This window comes from Falco naumanni, chromosome 7 (genome assembly GCF_017639655.2).
Source record: "Falco naumanni isolate bFalNau1 chromosome 7, bFalNau1.pat, whole genome shotgun sequence".
Classification (NCBI taxonomy): Eukaryota; Metazoa; Chordata; class Aves; order Falconiformes; family Falconidae; genus Falco; species Falco naumanni.
The window spans coordinates 51849960-51874363 of NC_054060.1; the positions used below are offsets into that span (position 1 = coordinate 51849960).

The 24404-nt window shown below is 44.3% G+C and overlaps 1 protein-coding gene across 1 annotated transcript in view; it reads right to left on the minus strand.

Moving 5' to 3' along the window:
* The window catches only part of SMOC1 (SPARC related modular calcium binding 1), a 134251-nt gene extending 110124 nt beyond the window's left edge, over window positions 1-24127 (minus strand). The window contains 2 exon segments of the mRNA XM_040601583.1: window positions 23862-23939; window positions 23941-24127. Coding sequence (XP_040457517.1) covers window positions 23862-23939; window positions 23941-23967 — 105 coding nt within the window. The 5' untranslated portion in view covers window positions 23968-24127.
* Between the last annotated feature and the right edge of the window lie 277 nt (window positions 24128-24404).

Consider the following 24404-nt stretch of genomic DNA (forward strand, 5'->3'; position numbering starts at 1 on the left):
TCAGCAAGGAGATTCGACTCAGAATTTAAGGAAAGAGTGATATACCTGCAAAGAAAACCTGCAGCAAAACCAAACTGAGCATCAGGAGAAGATACTGGCAGAGCTTTAAAGGACAGCAGGCAGAATGGCAGAGGAGAGGGTCAAATGAAAGCCTAGTACAAAAGTCACAGATCACTTAACTGTGAAGATCTTTCTTAAGACTGCATGAGGTTTTCAAAACAACGTCCATCACAAAGGTTGTTTTAATTACTCTCATCTCTAGCCAACCCAAATATAGTTTATCAAGAATGATCTCGCTTTCAGTCCAAGTCTCTTGTCCACAATCTTCTGTGATATTTAGCTCCTTGCACTTCACAATAAAGAAGAAACAATGCCAAAAACCAGCCTTTTTCCTTCTGAGATGTTTTAGAAGTAGTGAGGACAGCATATCTAGTGCCAAGGCAGCTCACAGATAGTATCAGTCTTCTACCTCCTACCTCCCTCCCACTCCATAAGAACTCTTACACAGCAAACGTGCTTCTGCAGCAAACCAAAACAGCATGAATTCTGTTTCAGACACTTATGGCCTATAAATAAGCAACCCAAAATAACTGAGGATTACAAAAAACACTGAGAGATTACTGCCATCTCAGGCATTCCTAGATAACTTGTCAGGACTCTTCAGCTGGTAGCCTACAGGCAGCATCCAGCCCCCAAGACAGCAATCTCTTCAATCAAGAGTAATCTCTTGCCACACAGCAAGCTACTGTTTGCACTGGGGCTCTGGGCTGCAGGAGCATAGCGTTGAGTGGAAGGGTAAGTTCCACCATGTTAGCTTGTCCCTTGAGTAATCGGCACCTCTTAGTAAAAAAGCACTGCTGTATACTGATGCAATGGAAACAGTGTTCCCAGTAACAGCTCCAGCACCCCAAAAGCAAAGGGGAGGAACACATCTACACTTCTACCCCAAGGCATTGCTATTTCAGAGGCTGCAAACCAGTCTCGAGGCACCAGGGTGGGACTGTCTGCAGGCAAAGCCTTATGCACCAGATATGCTCCCCTCCTCATTCTCCCCACCCTCAATCCCTTCTCCATTTCCTAATGGCCAGTGGTTCACTAGATAGTACTCTCCCAGACACTGGCCTTCACCCCACCACCATGTGTTTCCCGTCTGTCCAATCCAAACTCCTTATTTGTCCCCTGAATTACAGGCAAAGAACTGTACTTACTTACATTAGCATCTTTATCAAGTTCCTTAAACTCCAAGCTCACTTTTTATCCCAAATCAAATGGGCATGACAACCCTCTACTTCCCCCCCCCATCTTTTTTTCAGACATTAGAAAGCACGAGATAAGCACTTGCCACATGAGTGACAAGGAGAACTGTTTGGAGGAACAGTTTTTCCGTTATAGCACATTCATGCTCTTAAATTTAAGTCAGGACATACCAGACCCTCTAGTGTATCTTACTCCAAGTTTTACCATATTGCAGGAACGATATTGGAAGAGTTTCTTCTCTGCAGTTCCTAAACTGATAAAGACACAAATGTATCCCAGATATTCCTTGCTCTTGTTTGAGCTTTAAAGCAAGGATTCTCTTAGGTGCTGTACAACACAAACAGGAATAATTAGGGGTCCTGTTTAAGAACAAGAATGGCCGGGATCTCATCAAATGCAACAGGATACACACTTGGCTGCCTCTTATGAAATAAAGATGACTTATTAAAAATATCAGTTTAAAGCATCACCTGTTCTCTTGGCAGGGCCTGAAAACATCCCTCATTAACTGGAAATTGCATTAGACATTGCCAAACAGCTGTTTAATGGGGATATATTATAAGCATGCTGTGCAGCTTCAGAGGTTTTGCACTTCTAAGGCTTCTTTTATCTGTCAGCTACAGCATATTTACTAGGAAAAAGGCTCCATATACCTGTAAGGCAGGCATTATCGCACTCTAGGTGAAAAGCTTTAGAGATGGTAACTCACTCAAGTTCACAAAACAAGCCAGTAGAAAAGATAAAAGAGAGCACAAGTTACCACCATTCTCCAGGCATTTAATGCCTGGAAAGCTATTCTCCCCCCGCCTCCGACCACATTCATAGTTACTCACCAAAAGCACGTTCAAGGAAAAAGGAAAAAAAAGCGTACAATAATGCATCACTATAGTCAGATGCAGTATGTAGTTAACTTACATGCAGTGTTTGAACTACAGGGATGTACTTGCTGATGTAGCCTGGAAGCAGAGGAAATGGATGAATAACATCGAACAGAAGGGAACGAAGCAGTGCTACTGCTTTAACCTAACCAGTACAGCGAACGTTCTTGAATAGGGAAGAGTTAAGCAAGAACTCATCACTGGTTTTTTTATACTGCTGCATGAGTATTGCACTGGGGACAAGACAGAACACCACTATGGATTATCTGAGACTTTTCACCTGTCAAGGAAAGGTTAGGTAGAAATACACAAAAGGCAGTACAAAAGCTAGAGTCGGCCCCATTGAGTGAACACATGGCATGCTTTTGTGGAGTTACTTAACCTATTTGGGCTTTTAAGGAAGTTACATGTATACGAATCGAAGTCCAAGAGTTAAGTGGAATTTGAGACTCAGACCCATACAGTTGTAGAAGTAACATGCCACAGTTTTTCGTATAAAACTCTGTTATAACTTCATTAGTAGCTTACCCAAAACCATCAGATACTAACTCTCAGTAGCGAAGAGGCAAGTTATTCCTTTATTGGCCTGCAAAGGCCTGCTTCCCCTCCTGCAACAGCTGGTACCTTCTCCTTCAAAAGACAGGGGTCAAAACAGAGTAGAAATTCAACACTAACCTGATGCTCCAAGTTTGACAGAGAGACTTAGATTGTCCATATAAGACTCTGGAGCTTTCCATCACATTTGACATGTTTACTTGTCGTTTGAAAGACTTGAAAATCCTCTTAAGTTACCTAATCACATCCTGTGGCAAGCTGAAGATACTTGACATTCCTCCCTTCCCTTGCCCCACCTTTGGGGCAAGCTAAGTGTAAACATGGCACCAACCCAACTACAGCAGAGCCAAGTACCATTTAGGATCTCAAAGGAGTACCCTGTGCCCTCAGAGGTTAGCACAACACAGGAGGTCCAGGCACCGTCCCTTCCCGTCACCTAACTGGCCTGCGGGATAGAAAGCATTGGGAGAGGCAGTGAAGGATGAGTTTGTTTTCTGTTCCAGTGCTGGCACTTCCTCTCAGCTGCCAATCTAGAAACACAAGGCAGCTCCTTTATAAAAGAAAAAATAATTGCTCATGCACCTAACTAAGAATGGGAAAAGGGTAAGATATCCCAAAACAAGCAGTGGGGCAGCACATGCAAAAAAGCAGAGACCCCCTTCAAATTATTAATTTACAAGCAGCAGACAAGAAAGGAGCCACAAAAAGTAGTCAATCTGATGTGGCATTTAATTCTTAAGGTGACTCATAGATTCTTCCTGAAAACTTCCAGGATATACATGCTGCTGACAATCCAGATTAGAATACTTATGATATGAGAAGATCAAGTAGGACTGCTGTTAACATCATTTCCTTTCACAGAAAAACCCACTCAGCTGCTGACAAGCTCAGAGTTAAAAATAACAGATCCAAGGCACGTACCTTTGTGGGAGACCAACAACTCTTTCTTTACAGACAAAAAGCTGTAATCTGCTTTGGCAGATGCACCCAAGCTAACTGCTCAAAGAGGCTACAGAAGTTGCATGCCAGCTTTAGCAACTGTTTTGCCATTTCAGTATTGCTCCTGCCTGTCCAGCACAGGAATGCCCACCAAGTTCAGTATCAAACAGGATTGACTGGATAAACTCAGCAACACAACTGTAATCAAGTATAGTATCCATGATAAAACCAGAAGCTGAAGAGTCCAATTCAGTGCTTAAACAATGGAGTACAGATATGTTGGAACAGTAGTTGAGAGCCTTAAAGGATTTCCTCACCTGCCAAATAATGATTCTGTCTCTGGACTTGAGCAGAAGCCTGACAAGCTTCCATCTGCAACCATTTCTCATTGGACAAGTCCACATTGTGCAGGCAGAGGCAGCAGTTAGCATCTGCTTAACTGCCCAGAGATCTAGTCATGCCTGTGCAGGAGCACTACATGGCAAGGTGACTTTAGATACTTTAGAACTAGGAAATAGAAGGCTGCAGTAGGCATGATGGTGAAAAGAGACACCACACTGAGCTTGTTCAGAAACTTTATTCTCTTCCTACTGAAGAAAACAAACCACTGAACAGAATAAAGAAGCATCAGGGAAATATTTTGGCAGCTATATATTCACCGTAGTAGTATAGGACAAAATACTCTTAAAACAACGTTCTTAACAAGCCTGTGATTTACTTCAATGAAGAGTTACTCGAGATCCTAAGCCTAGTGAAATGAAATCCTTCAATTCTTGGGACAAAGACTTAACACACTGGGGGAGCACTGCTTCAAAGAACACAATCTAAAGAGAAAAGACAAGTCTTACTGCATTTCAGGCTCATTTTTTTACCATGTTGAAGCTATTTAGGAGTTCTCTAACTTAAAACACAACCTAAACAAATTACCAGAACAGAGGTTCTCCAATCCACAAGCACACTCAGATGAGACAAAGTCTTCAAAAGCCAGATGCATAACCCAATCTTTGTTCATTCAGTACAATCTACTAACTACAACTTCCACTGCTTTTATTAGTTGCTTCCAGAGGTAATTGGTCAATTTCCAGTTCAAAGCACTTTGTACTAAGCATGCAAGAAAGCCATCTCTGAGACATCTTATCAGTATGCTGCACACCAATGCATATGCATCCAAATGGCACAAACGGCCAATTAATTATATCATTGGTCAGGCAGACTATTCAAGTGGAATTAAAGCATCTAATTAACTTTCACCAACAACATACTGAATTAAAGTTGAACTACTAACATCATTATTAGAAGCCACAGTAAATTTAAAGATCAGATTTAAAGGCAAGAGTCTCGCAAGCAGTTTTGATCTTGAAAACTCCTTAAGGCATATTCCAGTTTTCCTTCTTGGTAGTAAGCAAGTGCAGACAGCCAATTATGCCATCAAACACCTTTTTACCTTCTATAGCCACACAAACACTGAACATCCCATGCTTTACTCCTCAAAAGAACAAGAAACAGTGTTAGAGAGCACACAGACAACAGTGTTCAAAGCTAAGCAGTTACTTTAGGAGATTAACCTAACCGGTTAACTAACACCTGTACCTGATTTGCCCATGCAGACCTCCAACTTCTGAGTCCTCAACCCTGTACAGCCTTCCACGGTTCTTGCACTGTAGGTAAAGTAGTGGGCATTTTATCTACATGGCATGAGGTAAAACCTGTTTTACCTCACACTGCTGATGCACTTCTGCACTGTGCAATTCTGGAAGTCTGACTTGGCTAGCTCCCCGTTTTAGTGTCAGAGTATCCAATTCTTTTCTTAAAACCCAGACTCTTACAGAAGGGAATACTGAAATTCTTCTGGGTTTAGGGAAGGCAGGTCCTGCTCAACAAACCTGATCTCCTTCTGTGACAAGATGACCTGCCCAGTGGATGAGGGAAAGGCTGTGGGTGGTGTCTGCCTGGACCTTAGTAAAGCCTTTGGCACCATCTCCCACAGCTTTCCCTGGAGACACTGGCTGCTCACGGCTTGGACGGGTGCACTCTGCGCTGGGTAAAAAGCTGCTGGACGGCCGGGCCCAGGGAGTGGTGGTGGATGGAGTTACACCCAGCTGGTGCCCGCTCACAAGTGGTGTTCCCAGGGCTCAGTGCTGGGGCCAGCTCTGTTTAGTGTCTTTATCGACGATCTGGACGAGGGGATCGAGTGCACCCCCAGCCAGTTTGCAGGCGACACCGAGCTGGGGGGAGTGTTGACCTGCTGGAGGGCAGGCAGGCTCTGCAGGGGCATCCGGACAGGCTGGACCCGTGGGCCGAGGCCGGTTGTACCAGGTTCAACAAGGCTCAGTGCCGGGTCCTGCACGTGGGTCACAGCAGCCCCACACAGCGCTACGGGCTGGGGGCAGAGCGGCTGGAAAGTGCCTGGGGGAAAAGGGCCTGGGGGTGCTGGCTGACGGCCGGCTGAACGTGGGCCAGCAGTGTGCCCAGGTGGCCGAGAACCCAACAGCATCCTGGCTTGTGTCCAAAGCAGTGTGGCCAGCAGGACTAGGGAGTGACTGTCCCCCTGTACTGGGCACTGGTGGGGCTGCACCTCGAACACTGTGTTGAGTTTTGGGCCCCTCACGGCAAGAGGGACATTGAGGTGCTGGAGCGTGTCCAGAGAAGGGCAAAATGAGACTCAGACTTATTGCGCTCTACAGCTACCTGAAAGGAGGCTATGGCCAGATGATGTCAGTCTCTTCTCCCATATAACAAGCAACAGGACAAGAAGAAATGGCCTCACGTTGAGCCATTTGGATAAAATGGATTTTAGGATCCTAATATCCATAGATTGGATATTAGGAAAAATTTCCTCACTGAAAAGGTAGTCAAGCATTGGAACAGGCTGCCCATGGATGTGGTAGAATCACCATCCCTGGAGGTGTTTAAAAAAGGCGTAGGGCCATAGTTTAGTGATGGACTTGGCAGTTCTGGGTTAACAGTTGGACTTTATAATCTCAAAAGTCTTTTTAAACCTAAATGATTCTATGATTCTGCAGTGGGCTTCTCAGAGAAGGTTTATTCCTAGCCTAAAAAGGCAAAAGTACCCCCAGATCTCACTTTTGGAATGCTTGGCATTCAGTAATATTTAAGTAATTCAAGTTAGGAAGTATTTCCTAGATGTTTTCCATTGTTCCTCCTCACACAACCACAGCATAGCTGCGTCCCCAACACACACACCTCCAGCTACCTCTTCCTGCTGAGTAAAACACCCAAGGTTGGTGTTCTAGGTAAGCCAACCATTCCTTGTACAGTTAAAGCCACTAGAGGGCATTGAAATCTATTCTGAAAATAGGATTCAGTCTAAGACAGGCCTTGCCCTATGCTTTATAGGGGAGTCAGAGACTTTGGTACTGGCTTTCTCTACTCAAATTCCTCTGTTCACAGGGATCACATCACCACTTGCATATTCATGCCTAGAACCACATGAAAGACGTGTCATAACAACTGTCTTAATGCAAGATTTGAGCCTTTAGCTTATCTCAGCAAATTCACCTCATCAAGCTAAGGGTTGATGTAATTTGTATCTTCCAACCCTGGCATACCACTAGGTACATTGGTCAAGTTTTTGCCCTCTCATTAAAATTTTTTGTAATTTGGAAGGCAGAAAGTATCCCTGAGCATTCTCTTCCTCATCTGTCAACAGCAGTCGTCTTTTCTTCTAGGCTAAGTTCAACATTGTTACATGTTCCAGACCTACTTTCCTCATTCCCATCAAATGCCTTGCTCACAGTTGCAGGGTGAATACTTTAACATACTGTGTTTATATAAACCCATAACATTTTCACTTTTATATGCTGCAAACCTAAACACAGAGAACTGAAGGCAACTGACAATCCTGCATTCAGATTTAACAAGCAACAGACAAGCAGAGAAGCCCTGCACTCAGCTGAATCATCTCACTGTTCTATTTCAAGCAAGTACTTAAATATTTTACCATGGAGAATAAAAAGCACCTGTCAAGAACCTTGCACAGGTTGGCCACGGGACTTAATAGCAAAAAGAGCATACCATTAAAAGCCTAAGAGAATAGTGTGCCCTAGCTAGGCTAAATTTAGTTCATCACACCCATACCTCAGGGCTCAGAGTTTCCTTCCCCTATTCAGACAAAGGCCCTTCTCAGGGTATACTTAGGGCCAAACCCATCCACTAAAAACCTCTTCAAAATTCAGTTTCTAGTGCACTACAGATAACTCTTCCAGGTTCTGAGGAGCCACATCATCCCCTCAAGTGCTGCTCCACATCTAGTGTGAAAACAGCTTGCCCAGGGCATCACGCAGCATCAGCAGCATAACTAGTGTGATACAACCACATTATTGCAGGGGTTGCGTCTTGCCCTCATGTAGTTCAGTAAGTAGAAGTACAACATGACAAAGCGTGCCAGTTTAAAGTATCTCCAGGTCATCCATCCAGCCCCATGAAATCCAGGCATTACTCTTATCAGACCATAGGCATGTTTTCTACAGTCATTGGCAAAGGTGGGCACCCTTGCAGAGTTCCAGGTTGTTTACATGTACTTTTGATCTACCCGTCATCACTATACCAGCTATGCAGGGAAAGCTTCCAGACAAGTGGTAGGATAAAATCAATTGTATGTCCCAACCTTGGCATTATAAGTTATCAGATCTCTGCTAGAGAGAGGTATAGTTTTCTTTTAGCAGGTAAGTTCTTGTAGATAGCTAACGTGGATGTTTAAAGCAAGCCCAGACAACTCTGCTGTTCAATTATACCTACACTAGGTATAGCATAGGTAGAAAGCTTTGCTAGCACAGGACACCAGCAAAGCGTTCCTGCACAGGCTGGCAGTATCACAAGGGCTCCTGTAGTTTAAAAGCTACTCTACTTCCAAGATATGTTAGTGCTTCATCGAGGAGGCTAGAGCTGTCTAGACTGGCTTCAGTAACTGTCCTTCATCCAGACTTGACCACCGAGGCAAGTGACTAAACCCAGCTTCAGCCATATAACTGTCATGCTAAAATTTTGCCTCAGTCCTGCCACAGGAGCGAGTTGTCTGGCTGTAGCTCACAGCAGGCCAAAGCAGCAAGTTCAACACATAGCTGGGGAATCAGAAAACATGCTCAGACATGAGCTTGGAAGACACAAGCCAACAGTATGGAGACAGCATAAATAACTGGAAACACGAGGCTGATACAGCTCAGGAGTACCCAACTAAGCTTGCTGTCTGTTGCCCTTAATTGCTAATCATCCTAAGCAGCGGTGCTTCTACAGCTAGGACAGACCATTATTTTTTTCATAAATTGCTTTACATTACTTAAAGCTAGTACTTTCCACAACAACCTGCCAAAAGGCAGCAAGCAATGCAAGAAAGGAATACAGTTATTACTGCTTTAAAGTGTAAGGTCAGTAAGTACTTGTGAATTACTGCAGTGGCATAGCCTTCATAAGGCTTTGAGAAACTATTTGGTAAAGGCCTAAAACCTCTAATTAAAATGTTAGAGAAGTTGACAGATTCTAGAAACTTAAAGGTTTATTTCTATCCTGTTTGGAGACAGTGACAAAACTACTTTTGCTGTCCAGCAAAAAAAAAAAAAAAAAAAAAAAAAAGAGAATTTAAAGACAACTATCAGAAAAAGGTTTTAGCCTCAAGTAACAGTAAAAAAACTTGTTAAGAGATAAGAGAAGTGAAATTTTGGTCTTTGACATACAGGATATTTAAGTAGATAACCTAGTATTCGGGCAGTAGCTTTTCTCTGACGCTATTTCTGTTCAAGTATTTCATATTCCTCTCCAATATCAAGCACAGAGCACTAGCACTCTTATATGTCAAGTTTCAGCACCTACAACTTGGACTCCAAGAGAAGAAAATTACTCACAAGTTAAAAGTGCTGTAAAGTTTTGTCATGATCCTATGGCTCAATGGATAACAGTAATATAACTCTAAATACGCTTTTTGCTGTTAAGGGCCAAACACACTTTCATCAGAGAATTGAAGCATGGGGGCTTGTCCACACCCAAGGATGCAGAACACCAGATCCAGATGTTACAGAGACACTCCTGTAATTTTCCCAGGTTGAAGTTTGTCAGGAGTTACAATATGTGACACTCCTCTTGCAGAATTATTCAGTACCAGTAATAGCACTTAAGTATTAAATGTGTGTTCTCTTCCCCTTCCAGAAGGGTAAGATGAAAAGCCAATCCCTAGGTTTGAAGAAGGGGAAGAGTAGCACAATCAATACTGAAACTACATTCACATGGGAACAGAACCTGAAAGTGCTCAGTCAATTTGAGGCTACATCTTAAAAAAAAAAACAACACTGAGTAGAATGTATGTTAGATTAGATCTCTGAATTTTAGGTGCACTAGCACCTTTCACAGCAAAACCATATTCAACCTCTGTAAGAAACTCACACCACCTTGAAAAGGACTGAAGCAGTTTATTTCAGGTCACAAACTGTTTGACTGAGGTGTGAGCTCCATGTTGGTGGTACTTCCAGAAGCACGGGCACACCCATTGCTGACTCTGCTGGAGTCTTTCCAGGCCAAAGCAGCATTCCTTCTTCAGCCTGGTCCGACCAGCTGTGTTGGGTTTACACCGCAACGTCCTGGTAGCAGCATGGTGCTGAGGTGGCCTCTGTGAGAGGAAGTCAGGGCCTGCCCCATGCTGGACACAGCTGGTTCCACAACATACCCACTGCAGACCAAAAGTGAGCCCATCAGCCAAGCTGACAGTGCCTCTGAAAACATACTTAAAAGACAAAAGGCCACACAATGGGGCAGGGGGGAGGAGAAGCCAGAGCAGTTGGACATTTCCTGAAGGAAGCTGCAGCCCACAAGCCCATGATGGAGCAGATTTTTTTCCTGGAAGATTGCAGCCCATGGAACGAACCCATGTTGGAGCAGGGTAAGAAGCGAGGAGGGGTCTGGAAGCTGGGCAAGGTCAAACAACCACACCAGCCAGGAAAAAAGCAGAAACATTTCCAGTTTGCAGATTCTGGGCAACATGCTTACACTTCAGCTAAGAACTGTCCATGCCATATGGTCCTGTGGGTATTAGTGTCATTAGAGGCGACTGTTGCATAAGTCAGACCTAAGAAATACAGGGATAATTTGGAACCTAGAAAGGAAACTTTCCTTGGAACATATGAAGAAACCAGCAAATAAATCAACCAAGGGAAAGAATGGAGAATTAAGTGAACACAAGTGATTAATTACAGTTCTGTTTAATCTTGTCACATTGACTGACACCAAGTCAGAGGTTCTGAGCCTGCCCATCTTTACAGGAGACCTGTTGACCTTTCAGGCTGATAAAGAAACATCTGCCTTTTTTCTTTTCTTGCCTAAGAGCTTATATTGCAATTACCAGAGTGGATTCCAAGCTTCAACTAAGACAGACACTTGCCAGTTATTCATTCAACCGCTTTAGCAGCTTGTAGTGTTTGTTGAATCACTGCCATTTGAGTTTTAAAGTGGGATGACTTTATAATCTTACTCAATTTCCAAAGACTTCCCCCAAAGGGAAAAAAAAAAAAAATCATCACACTTAAAGGGAAGCTTCCTACAAAGTCAAGCTCACTGTCTGAAAGCAGGTCCAGCTAAAACAGTTCAAGCTGAGCGGCCTCTACATACAGCACTAGATTTAACATATAGATGTTGCCCTACAATACATCTAGAAAGATTCCCAAGAGAGTTATGCATTCTAGCCATCAGCTGAGAACAAGATGACCCTGGGTACCATCAGCTTTCTCCCCAGAAAAATACCTAAACCAGAGGCATGTCTCTCCCTAAACCAAGGAGAAAACTTCCTAGTGCTTTCCCTTCACTTCAGCGATCTGGAGCTCCAAGCCAAGTGCTCAAGATGAATAAGCAGCGCAACAGCAGCTTGACAAGAGTTTCAGTTAGAGTTGATATTGCAACCCAGGAACTGCTTTATCAGCAACAATAAGGACAGAGCTGGGAAATGAGGAAGAAGAAAGTACTCTCTACTCTTCGGGAAAGAAATTCTTCCTCAGACCCTGTCCCCTGCCTATTTTAAGAGGTTTACTCTATTCAGAGCCATCAAATCCTGATTGCAATTTAGTACTGGGCATTAACTAAGCAAACTTCATCAATGTCAGCATTTATAAATGCTGTCTTCAGTTAGTATCTTGTTGAATCCACTAGTGACTTCATTTAGATGCTTTGTGTAAACAATGCCTAGCACTGGTGTCAATTGCCTCACAACAACAGATGCCAAGAGTCTTGTATTTTTACATCAGCATCTGCTAGTGAAACAAAAGCCACTAGCAAGTCTCACTAAGGCAATTTTAAGTAAGTATGGTTCTACTCATCTGAACGCTGGCATGAGATTTAACAAGATTACCTCTTCTCACTTTATCCTAATTGGTTGCCTTAGGAAACACATGGATATGCAAGAACATTAGTCTGCCATACAGTGAAGAGTAGACATGCTTGTTTTAGGTTATTTGTGGTAATCCCTAGGTTTGCTTTCTAGTAAATATTAACCCGAGTCAAGCCAAAGATAACACCCTATTTTGTCCTCTTAATCTGAGGTGACTGCACCATGTCTATCATCAGCCCTCTGGCACTTCCTGAATGTAAACGCTTGTATTCTCCATGGTTTCAGAAAAGTGAAAATCATATTTAGCTTTTGCTCTGACACGCTGCACTTATTCATCGCACTGAAAGGCTGGTTACATCTCTAAACCTGAGAAGACTTTATTAAAGCTGAACAAACTGAAGGAAAGCATGTCAGGTAGAAAATTTATTCTGTTTAACTTTATTTACTTGCCCCAGTGATTTCCAAAGAAAAACATGAATTTCTGAAGTTGGACTCACCTTTGCCAGGAAGAAGGCTTTAGCAAGAAGTACCAAGTTCAAACTTTTCTCCCACTCTCCTTGCCCTGCCTGAAGGGGTACACACAAGTCTTGGAGGGTGTGGAGCAGAGTTTGACAGGAATCCAGACATAAGGAAAAAGCTAGTCAGAAGCTTTTAATCTACAGCTGTTCTGAAGGTGACAATATTAGTGAGCAGGTTAACTTGGAAGTAGTTATAGTGGAGGCTCCCCACTTAAGGTCAGATGTGGACATTTTCTTTAAGAAAAGGTACAGTGAACTAAGAGTTGCATGGGACACCTGACAAGGTACCAAGTTTAACAGGAAGAACAGTTACTGTGATAAGATACCTATACTTTTTTAACATAAGGAAAAAGAGATATTCCTTTGGAACTCTGTATTCTTTGCTACTGAGAAAAACCTGCTGACAGCTGAAGTTGGACTTTCTATTTGGGGCTGTCGTTTACTCAGAAGTAAAAGTGTTACTTGTGGTTTTTAAAGTTTCAACTAAAATCAAATCCTTCTCTTTGCAAATTGCACGGGATTTTCCTGCTAAACTCTTCCCATCTATTCTGGGGCAGTGGGGGGAAGTCCCTGGGTTATGTGAAGCAATTGTGGGAGACTTTTTGGTTTGAGTTTGTCTTCATGCCAGCAGAACTAGAAGCGTATCTTGGAGACTTGTAGGTAAATTATTAGAGTTCCAGCAGGAACCTTAAAAAAAACTTCATTTACTTCTGACATGCACTAGCTATTCAAGCTAGATCAGAGCCTCAAATCTTTGGGCTGAAAATTTACTTGTCATACAACTGGGTCAATTCCAGAGGTATTGAAGGGCAGGTTTTAAGAATGCTCAGATTTACTCAAGTATGGCAGATTTTTTTCCCTCCCACGCAGTTCTAATTTCATCACCAAAAAACCCTAGTGTTCTAGAAAACATACTGAGTTTTTCTGAAGTTAACTCTACAGTCAAAACTCAATTTGGAAGTTGGGACTCTCTAATTACTTTCATGCAAGAACCATGCACATGAACCAGGATAGCTTCATCCTCCTAGGGTAAGAGCTAACACAGCTACACATTATAGCTGTTTATACACCAACAGATTTTACAAAACAGAGCAGATGAGCTGAGCTGATTTGTCCTATGGGTGCTTTTATATCCAGAGCAGAAATCTGCAAGACATAACACTGGAGTATGTTGATGAGCAACAGCTAGCTTCAGTTCCAATAATGCTGCCAAAGTGCTTCAAGCAAAGAAGCACTTTTTCTTTTGTGGTGAAAAATAGATCAACTTCTTTCTGTTCCCAATCCAACTAGTTTGCAATGCCTTCAGGTACCTATTGTTCACAGTAAAAATCTGGACATTTAGATTGTCTCATGGACAACTAAGGATGGAAACAAGAAAAGCATCAGCGGCCCTAGTTTCATACTGATTGCTTCTCACTCCCCACCCTATTCACCCTCAAGAGGTACCTATACTAGTGACACGGCAGAAGTTGAACTAGGCTAGATATTTAAAGCTCCATCAGCCACCTTAAATGTAATCACAATTTTCAGGGTATGCCTAACTGATAAGTGAGCTGTGAAGTTCAGCAGAGTTGCTGATTTTTAAGTTAGTAGCTTAAGTGACAGCTCAAGTCCAGCAGAATACTTTTTTTTTTTTTTGCCAACACACTTGTTACTTCAGGGAAACTGAAGGGAGGACAAAACCCAGCAGCCTTGGAAAAACTCAAGTCTTCAACAGCTACATCCACTAACATCCAGACTACTTTGGAGCCAAGTGGCCTCCTTCAGTGTCAGAGTCCTCGACTTAAATAAAACCACCACCAAGTTGGAGCATAAAGCACTTTTAGAGTTCACTGAGAAGAGAATGTTCAGCCTCCTGGAAGTTCCTGAAGATGAGCATCCAAAAAGAAAGTTTGGGCTGACAATCCCCCATACTTCCAGATAACCTGTTTAACCATCATATATATACATACTTTGCTAGTGATAGTGTATGTCCATTTTGTAATTACCTGTAGAAATTGCAGCTACTACTCCTACAGTTCAGGCTCAAACTAGGAAGAGTAAAGTGAGTGCAAGACCAGTTACTGCCACAGAGAACAAACATGCTGCCTCAGTGCAGTAGAACATCTTTGGTTCCACAGAACACCTAACAAGCTAAAGCCTACAGAACACAGCTTTGACTTCAATCCTGCACTCAAGTCCATGATTCCTGCTCCTAAAACTACTGGCTGTACCTGTGTAATAATAAAGAAGGAAAGATAGCTCAGACACTGATAACATCAGACAAATGCTGGTAGCAACTCTGATAAAAATTCATAGCAAATTCCTTCAATATGTACCCCCTTATGGAAAGCATGAGCTACTCATTAGGTAGCACAGTCACCACTGAAATACCTTCTTCCACCATTAGGTATTACTTATTCATATAAGCAGTAGTCACTTCGCCATCACTTCAGATTTTACCAGGACAGTATCTCTAGAATAACCCAAGGCCTTCAGGTACAGCAACCAGAAGCACAATTCTCTTACAGTCCAGGAGTAAATCCATGGAGTTGTACACATGTGCAGTGCACTTATCCTATTCCATGGCAACCACTTTCAGAAGCTACTTTAAGGCTCTAGCAGGACAGATTTCCACATATGCCTGAAAATTATGCAAGATACCAGATGCATTGTATCTAATTGAGGACAAATAACACCACCAGCAGCAGCACTGAGAATCCAATTGGCTATGGTTTACTACAACAGCAGGAAGATACAGCAGCAGTGCTGTATTAGTGCCTTACATCAGATGCCTCACCTGACAGAACTCCAAAGCATTGGAGGTAGATTGGAGGTATTAAGTCAAAAGGGTTATCTACTTTTGCAACACTTGCCTGCTCACTTTTAAGAGCAGAAGAATAAGCCAAATGCAAAACTCCAAGTAGAAGCCAACGAGAGTTACCACCATTCTATATGGTAACTAGAGTCAAATCAGAAGTAGTTACTTGGCTCAGATGGAAACCCCTTTATCTGGCCAGTATCCACAAACTCCAACTCATTTAATATCCTCCACCTGGAAATTACACACAAGAGCTTCTTGGGTTTTAGTTCTTAACTTGCACCTCATTCCACCAAGTATCTGTTTAAGTCTAAGCGTAGACTGCATGTAAATCTGCTTCAAAGAAATGGGAAGGGAAATGGTTTGATGTACCAGCTAGAGTAAGCTCTTTAATCTTCATTATGCTGCAACAAAAGATTATCATCTTATCTGCTTCTGTCTAGTGTGTATCTGGTACACACAGAAGCATGATCTAGAGATAGCGTACATCTGGACATCTTTCCTAGGCATGTGCCCCTGTTGTACTTTAAAGGGTAACACTACTTTTACCAGGTATTTTCACCTGAGAATGCTTCCTGATCTATTTGATGCCTGGTTCACTCCCCCTCTATACCAGAGGTAGCCACACTACTGCTTCTGCAACCCAAGGAGCAGCCATGAGTCCACTCAGTTTCATGGTAGCCACAGAACATAATATTTTCACCTTTACATTAAGACTGTATTGGATTGTTTTAATATGCTGGAGTGTCAAACCCTTAAGTATTAGAATTACAACTGAAGGATCAGATTATCTCATATTTTAGATTTTGTATAACCAAAGGAAAAGTTCTTAACCCAATATTCTGGAACTCCACAGGAGTGTAGAACAAGCACTATTCCGTGCATCACAAGTCCAAGTATAGCAGTTAAGCTAGTGGACTTAATCAGAAGGTAAGAGTCTGGCTTCCCCATGCAACTTAAGTGATTGATCTTAGTCACAGAACAGGGATGGAGAACATTCTTTCACATTCCTTTTGGTCTGTGACCCAGCTAATGGTAACAGAAGAGTGGTAGCCAAAAAAAACTCTGAAACAGAATCTGCCCACTAAGTGTTTGGAACCTCTCCTCCCTATTTGAGGATCAGCACTTCCCTCTGGATATGATTCCAACTATCATTAACTGGACCAGTGGCCAAGAAAAACCTCAGAAAAGCAAGTTATTTCATCTGTCCTACTTCTCCATCTTCCTTATTCCAGTGCACCTTCCCTTCCACTTCCTATAATTCTATGAAAAGCCCACCCATGAGAAAGCCCTCACCTTTCCCACCCCCTCAACTGCAGCTTTAATCAAATGTCTTAGTGGCACAGAACAGCAGGCTTTTTGCACTCTGAAAAGGGTGAAGGTACATTCTTGCACTTTGCCATAGGACTCAGAACAGGAGAAAAATGTTAAGCCCGTGCTCTTCCAGCAGTGGATCAAATTTAACTTTAGGCCAACAAGGACTGCTGTGTAGCCTATTAAGCCAGTCTCAAATAGATTCAATCTATGCCTTGCACAGAAAGATGTTGCATGCAGAAAGTCTGCTTCTTTCCCCCTTAGCCACCCCAAGTCAAAGTGGGCAAAGCAACCCCATTTACAGAGCCACAGCACATGGTTCGGGTCTGTACTCAAGTACTGAGCAGTGTGGTACTCTGTGGCACATTTACTTACTGTCCTGCTCACCTTCATTCGTGTTCTTCACCCAGAGGCAGCAGCTGCTACTTAGGAACTCCAGCCCAGGAGAGGAGTCTGGGTGCCCATAGCAGAGCAAGTTAACTGTCTACATGCACCAGTTGCTGTACCACTTCATCTGCATGGAAGAGTCTGCCAGCAGCACCAGTGGGTAGCTTGTCTAAGCTTTGCTGTAGGACTCTACTTGACAAAACCCTGCTCCAATCTTTAATGATGCAGCCCCTGTTCCTGGATTTCCCCATCTCTGGGCACAGGCCTTGAAAGGGAGCACCTAAGTTTGCTCTCATTTCACACCTACCACTCACTTCCTCACTGCACAGCCACATGTCACTCCACGTGAGAACACCTGTCAGTGGGCTCTCAAAACCAGCTAGCTTAGCCACAAGCCAGTGGGGGGCAAAAATGCACAAATCCAACATGCATGCATGCATGTCCTCCCTGGCAGGCTACAGCTGGCAGACACCAGGGAAGAATTTGACAGTGCAAGCAGTTGGACACTTATGGGGGCTTCTAGGCTACTGCTCTGAGGACAGAAGCACAACTGCCCCAGAGAAGCCAGTATAAGAAACATCTGGCAGGATAGCCTTCCACCAAGGCTGTTACTCCAGGCTGTCACTGGCACCTTAACATCATCCTGTCAGGCCCAGGCCAGTCTTAAGGCTCCCCTGGAAGGGTCACACAGAGTAGAATTAATCCCTTCAAAAGCCAAAGCTTCCATTTTTTCCATCACCCCCGCCCCACACTGTAGGGGCTGCACCTCCAGCATACACAGATAGCACAGGTTTCCCTCAAAAGTAATTCTTCTAGGGGCGAATAACAACCATATTTGTCTCTTCAGTTTTGCAAGGAATAGCATTTGTGAGTGGGCAGGCCCGCTATACAAGGCTAACTTTTCCTCACCAAACAAGCAGATGATTCTTCTCTAATGCTTATGAATATCACTAACACCATCTACAGTGTTAGTGCAGCATCCCACAGGAGCCTAAGTTGCACCAGGAGGCTACTGTGATAAGGGGAAAAGCCATCCAGGTCAGGAAGCCAGGAGCCTGATTTCAAGGTAAGGCCTCATCCTGAGGGAGCTGACTGCTCTCAGGCTGAGGAGCCACCGATAGCCTACGTAAGTACACATACAAAGAGCTCCTTTGTATGGTGGGTGGTTGTTTTCACTGCCCTGAGTGCAAGCATTAACACTCTGGTGTGACTAGCTACACTTTCTTGTTACTCTCCTACAGCTACAATGCCTTAAAAAATAATAATAATAATGCAGCAAGCATTCTCGGTCATCACCAGAAGGGTTTTGGTGCCAGAACACCCCCTCCTTGTACCTACAGGCAGTAAAGCCATCACCTGTAAGCTGCTAAACACAAATCTTAACTGCTCATGTGAGCTAGTCGTAAGAGGGAGACAGTTACATACCACATTCATCACATCCTGGTAGTTTCTCTATGTAAGCAAACGTCTCACACTGACCTCACACCTTACTCTGAAAGCTCCAGTGCTGAAGCAATTCACCCATAGCAATGATAGTTTTCAGTGCTGGGGCAAGAACTTCACAAATGGAAGAGCTCCTCACAAACAAACACAGGAAGCTTGGAGTCCTACGAAAGCAACAACAGTAGTTAAGCTTGTAACAACAAAAAAAGTAGGCTTCACAGCTCAAGTCACAAGTTTAACATCCACTTCTCTGCTAGAATTTCACTTGATGATAAAGCAGTAAACTATCATCAGCGCACACCAAGCTTAGGGCTCAAGGTCTGCTGTGCCACAAAGTCCCTGGGTGTTGCGTCAGCACCAAAGACCTTGTGGCAGCTGCTGGGGCACTCTGAGAAGAAGCCATCACACTGTCGAACAGGAGGCTAAGCATGACAGCACAGCAGTCTTCAGGGATGAGCTTCAGTTTCACCTGTATTGCCTCTGTGTTTGGGTTTTTTTAAAGAGCATGAAGTTTATTGTGTAATGCTTAACTACACTGTCAGATGTGCCAGCCCCAGAAGAAGCGGGGATTCAACAGCCAAGTAGGAGACAAAAGGAGTTTTGTTTGTTTGGGGTTTTTTGACATAGTTATGTCGCAATTAGTTTGAGATGGCAGGATAAGAACATCTAAGATACTTAAACAGCAGTGTTAATATTTCAGAGCTACTCTACCACTGAAATGAGGTTTACAGTCATCTTACCAATTGCTTCAGGCCATTTGGAAATTAAAGAAGCCAAGACAGCATCTGCTCTGCACTGATGTCAGTGAAGATTACCTTAACACATGACTAGTGCTAGAAACTTGAAAACTAGTCCAAGAGGTTATCATTGTAGGTGTTCTACCAGCTACAGGAGCTTGCTGCCACCACCAGAAGAAATACACAAGCAGTTTCATCGTTTATATCAAGTCTTTTGGTGGCCAGAAGTCTTTCATTAGCAGCAGAGGTCATTAACATGAGTGAAATATTCTCATAGCCAACTCAGAAGCTCAGGCAGTTAAAATCCCAGCTCTAAGAGCACACAGAGCAGGCTAGATCCTACAGTGTTTCCCCATTTAGAACAGGGCCCACTGTTCCAACACTAATATATGGGAACATAATGTTTTAATACTTCTCCACACAAGAATTAATCCTGTTCCTTAACAGTTGCATAATGAATAAAAAGCAAATCAGATCAGTTTCTGTGGTACACATCAAGGAATTCAGCTGTCTAACATTAAAGGTCTAAGCATGAACAAGGAGAGGGAGAAACAATTAGTATAGCTCTACATACAGTTAGAGTTTTCACTTAGGCAAGAACATCTCTCAGCCAACCAAAACAGAGCATCTGTAACAAAAAGCTCTTTGCCATAGAGCAACAAGTCTGTCATGTTAGGGGATGCTTTTGTGAAGACTTGCCTTTGGATACTTATTCCTTCATTAAAATGAGTCTCTCCAACAGTAAGGAAATCTAAATTAGAGTGCTTCAGCTGTAACTTATCAGTGTAGACCTTTGCAACGCAGAGTGATGATTAAGCTCAACCCAAAAAAACAAAATTCAGCCACTGAAAACCTACCCTAAGTTTCACTCTTCTGTTCTGGATCTCCTTCATATGGAGCCCTCTGCCTTGTATTTTTATAGTATGCCCTTTTCCAGTTTCTTCCCACCATGAAGAACACAGTCCCCCTAATTTTAGTAGAGCATGTGCAAAGATACCTGCTTTGTGGAACGCTCCCAGTGGGGCTGCAGTGAGAACACAGGCTCCTTGGCACAAGCTGCGATGCTTCTTGCTCCTCCAGACAGAATGGCAAAGCTGCAGGAGCCTTTCCAGCACTTTTTATCAAGGTTCTTATTTGGGGTTCTAGCTAACAGCCAGCTGCAGCAGGGAATTCCCATTGCTCTATAGCACTCCTGTTTATGCACTAGAATCTGTGTGTAGCTTCACAATTTTACTATCTACTGCCTTCCCTTTACAACAGCACTGAACTGGAAGGTCCCCCACATCTCCAGCTAGCATGCCTTTCAAGGAGGGATATGGCATGTTTCCATGCATGAAACTAGAAAGAAAGTTATAGTGACTGTCCTGCCCTCCCCTCTCATTTTTTAGTCCTCTGCAGTCACTGGGAGGTACAGATCCCCAGCCTTCCATAAATCCAAGCCCATCCCTAGGACAGCTTTTGACTGCTGCAGTCGCGTTCTGCTCCTTCTGCAAGCACCCACCATCTTCTTGTGCTAGTATTTGTCATTACTGCCATCAACAGCTCCCTGCCATAAATGGAGCAAGTTCATAACGGTCAAGGCATTATAATCAAAAAGCAGGGGACCTATATAGATCTATCTTTCTAAACTAGAAAGACAAAGGTCAACATTTATTGTGCCACTCTCTTTTCTCCCATCTGGACAATCTAATGTGCTATGAAAGAGTACTGTTCAAAAGCACCACACAATAGGAGATGCAAGAGCCAGCCCAGTCAAACTCCCCATCTATCACTTTGGGGTCAAGGAGGAGAAACAGCTAGACCTGGCTTGCCACACAACCCCAGATCTCATACCAGCAGAGAAAGAGAGGCACACAGGAAGAAAATATGAATAGAAAGCAAAGCCTGATTATCTTTTTCCAGAAGCCAACATCCTTCAGACAGAAATTTTCCAAGTACAGCCAGCTGATCACTTCCACAGTGCTCTTCAGACCTACAGGAGCAAAATTGACCAAGCAATTACGTAACACAGCAGAAGCTTTCCTACAGTCTGTCAAGTGAGGAAACAGGTCACACAAAAGCCTTGGATTTCCAAGTTATTTCTAGGACACCAAAGATACTAGACTTACTATGGAGCTTCAATTGGACAGTTGTTATTAACTGTTAGTGGGCCACAGCATACGTACAAAAGCCAGATGTTTCCTACAGGTCACTGACACTTCCCAAGTCTAAGGGATTCATGTCACTGCTCATACTTTCACTGTAACAGGAAACAGCAAACTTTGTACATCTTTTGAGAGCAAGGAGTACCTCAGCAGGCCAGCAGATACTAGCTGCACTTGTAATTGATTTTGGTATTCAAGTAATCATCTTTAACTAACCTCATTTGGAAGTTTAATCCCTTATTGGCACAAGAGATGTAGATACACCTATTGCTCTCCAATACCCTTAGTTTTTCATCATTTTCAGCAAGCAATAGTAAGCCATACTCTTCTGCCTTTGTATTCAGTGACAGTGCTGGCTGCCTAGCTTAGCAGCAATACTACAGTAGTAAGAGGGAAATGCAAGGACAAAGATCAGGAACTTGTTTCAAGCATTATTGCTGCACATTTAAACTCATTGAGTAGGATTAAAGACTGCTGTTTACCTTTAAAAGCACTTCATCTTGCAAATATTATCATTCTAGTGCTTACCATACAGAAAAGAAAAAGTGGGAAAGGGTAAATATCACACCTAGCAACTGAACACCTACAAGATCAGACCCTAGAATTGCAACACTGATCCCCCCTATCCAGAGAGGGTTCCTGACAGGAATATGTTCTTGATCACAATTCAGCATGAGAAACACTGGTGTAAGATGGTAATAATCATCAAAAAACGGTTAATAAAAGATTTCCTTGTGTACATTGGAATCCAAAGTATGGCACCTTTGTACTGTGACAACCTTAGTGGCAATGTCTAATCACAAGAAGAGATGAATCTCAGGGACTTGGATCAGTCAACATGGTTGCAAATGAGCAAGTTAAACTCTCTACCTTCACATGCACTTAAGCATGACAATTAGAAGTGTAATAAGACAGGCCTCAGAAGTTAAACATCCTGGAAGTTCACAGCCTTCCCTTTAAGAGCTCACAAGTAGACATTGGTGCTCACAGCTGACATTCTCCCCCAGTCACAAAGGGAGAAATAGCAAAGTCAGAGAAACAAAGTCAGCTCACTTACTTGAAGCAAAAAGTACATCAGTAGTCCTTTGTATTTTGTTTTCCACTCTCCTGAAGTAGCTCCCATTCCAAAGACGACACAGCACAGGGAGCAATTAAACTGCCTTGTAAAGTACAGTACATAAAAATGGCATATATGGAAACTGTTTGACAGACAGGGTCATTGTGCAATTATGCACTGCAATCAGTAATTTTTATTTTGTTCTTTGTTTCAATTGCTTTTCATTAAAGCATTCAGATACCAGTGCTGATGAAGGGTCCTAGTCATCCAGCCAGACTCTTACTTATCACCTCAAAGCTCTTCTCCATTTGGCACCACTCCAATTTTGAGGTTTACGCTTGATATCAGGTAATACAGATACAAACATAAGCACCCCTATGTTTCCCCATCTTTTAAAACATGTCTCCAAGAATTTATGGCACACACTAGTTCTGATCTGCCACATTCTAACAGCTGCTATTACACATCTGGCCATAAAAGAGACTACACAGCACTGCTCAACACAAGGACACCAGTACAGCCAGTACGCTTTCCATAGCTCTAAGAAGCATTTAATAGCCATCATGGTCAAGCAGCACTTCTATTAAAAGACTAGAACATTGCACTAAAGCACCTTATTGTTATACTTTGGCCAAGCAGCGATTCCAAAGACTCCTGGTCTTGCCTAACCTTGGCATAAGTTAATTAGGTACCACATTTCATAGCCTTGCAGACTGATGGGTCAAGAACACACATGGTCAATGCATCCAACACGCCTGCAGAGAGATCAAGTTTTTCCACTTACCCAGAGCCATGCTTTTATTGCAGCGTTGGCTGAAAAACGGCTACTGTTTTGCAGCTTTATAATTGAAAGCTCTCATGCTACTCCGTAGCGGTGCTGCAGTGGTAACATTAGCTCACTGGGAGGACCATATTTAGAAAAGATGTTGGGTTCTCCCCCAGAGCAGTGTAATAGTTTGGTAAGTGAAATTAACAGCCCCAGTAAGAGTCAGACATTGTCAGATTAAAAAAACAGAGCTAGACTCCTACAGGGAGAAGTCTGGGCTGAAGGCATCTAGCTTTATTGCAGGGATTCATTTATTCCCTACTTGGGAACATAAAAAGCGAAAAAGTCCTAAAGCTATGTGCTGGGAACAGGAGCTACATTAAATGCAAGACGAGCAATATAAAACTACAGCCTGCCAACCTCCCCCCCGCCCCACTTTTTTGTCTGCAATAAATACCAACAAGTTAATACCGATGCATATACTTGGCGCATTCAGCCGGTACCCGGCTTTTAACGAGCGGGGAGGCCCCGGCGAGGGTCCGCGCCCGCGGGGAGCCGGGCCCGGAGGCGCTGCGTGCCCGCCGCGGGGCGGGGGGGGCCGGGGCTGCCCGGCGGCCCCCCGCCGGGGCTTCACCTGCGGCGCTGACAGGGCGCGGGGGCGGCGGGCCGGGGACAGGGCAACCTGCCGCGGCGAGCCGGGCGGGAGAAGGGCGGCCCCGCCGCCGGGGCGGCGGCTCACTTACCCGGGGCCCCGTGGCTCGGTGGCCGCGACCCTGAGGCAGATGCACCAGCAGCAGCGCCAGCAGGAACGGGCGAGCCCCCCGCGCCGCGCCAGGCCCGCGGCACCATCGTCCCTCGGGGGGGGGGGGGCGGCGGGGGGAAGGGGGCGGCGGCGGGACGGCGGGGCTCTGCGGCCACCGGAGGCGGCTCTCCCGGGCGGCCGCCCCTCAGCCCGGCGGCGGCGGGTCCGTCGGCGGGCGGTGCGCGGTGCCCCGGGCCGGCTCTGCCCCCTCCCGCCGCAGCAGGTTACCCGCCTCAGCCATGGGGATGCCCGTTATAAAGCCGCGGCGGGGCGGGGCCGAGCGCCACTGACTGCGGAACTCGCCTATCGCAGAGTGGCCGCCGCGGGTCGCAGCCAATAGCAGGGAGGCAGGGCCTTCCGCCCCGCCCCGCCGCCGCTCCGGGGCTCGAGGCGGGCGGTGCAGGTTGGCCCCGGGCGGCGCGGTGCTGCCGGCGGCCGGGCGAGGGGCCGGCACCTTTCCCGTGCCGTGGCCCCTGGAGCGGCC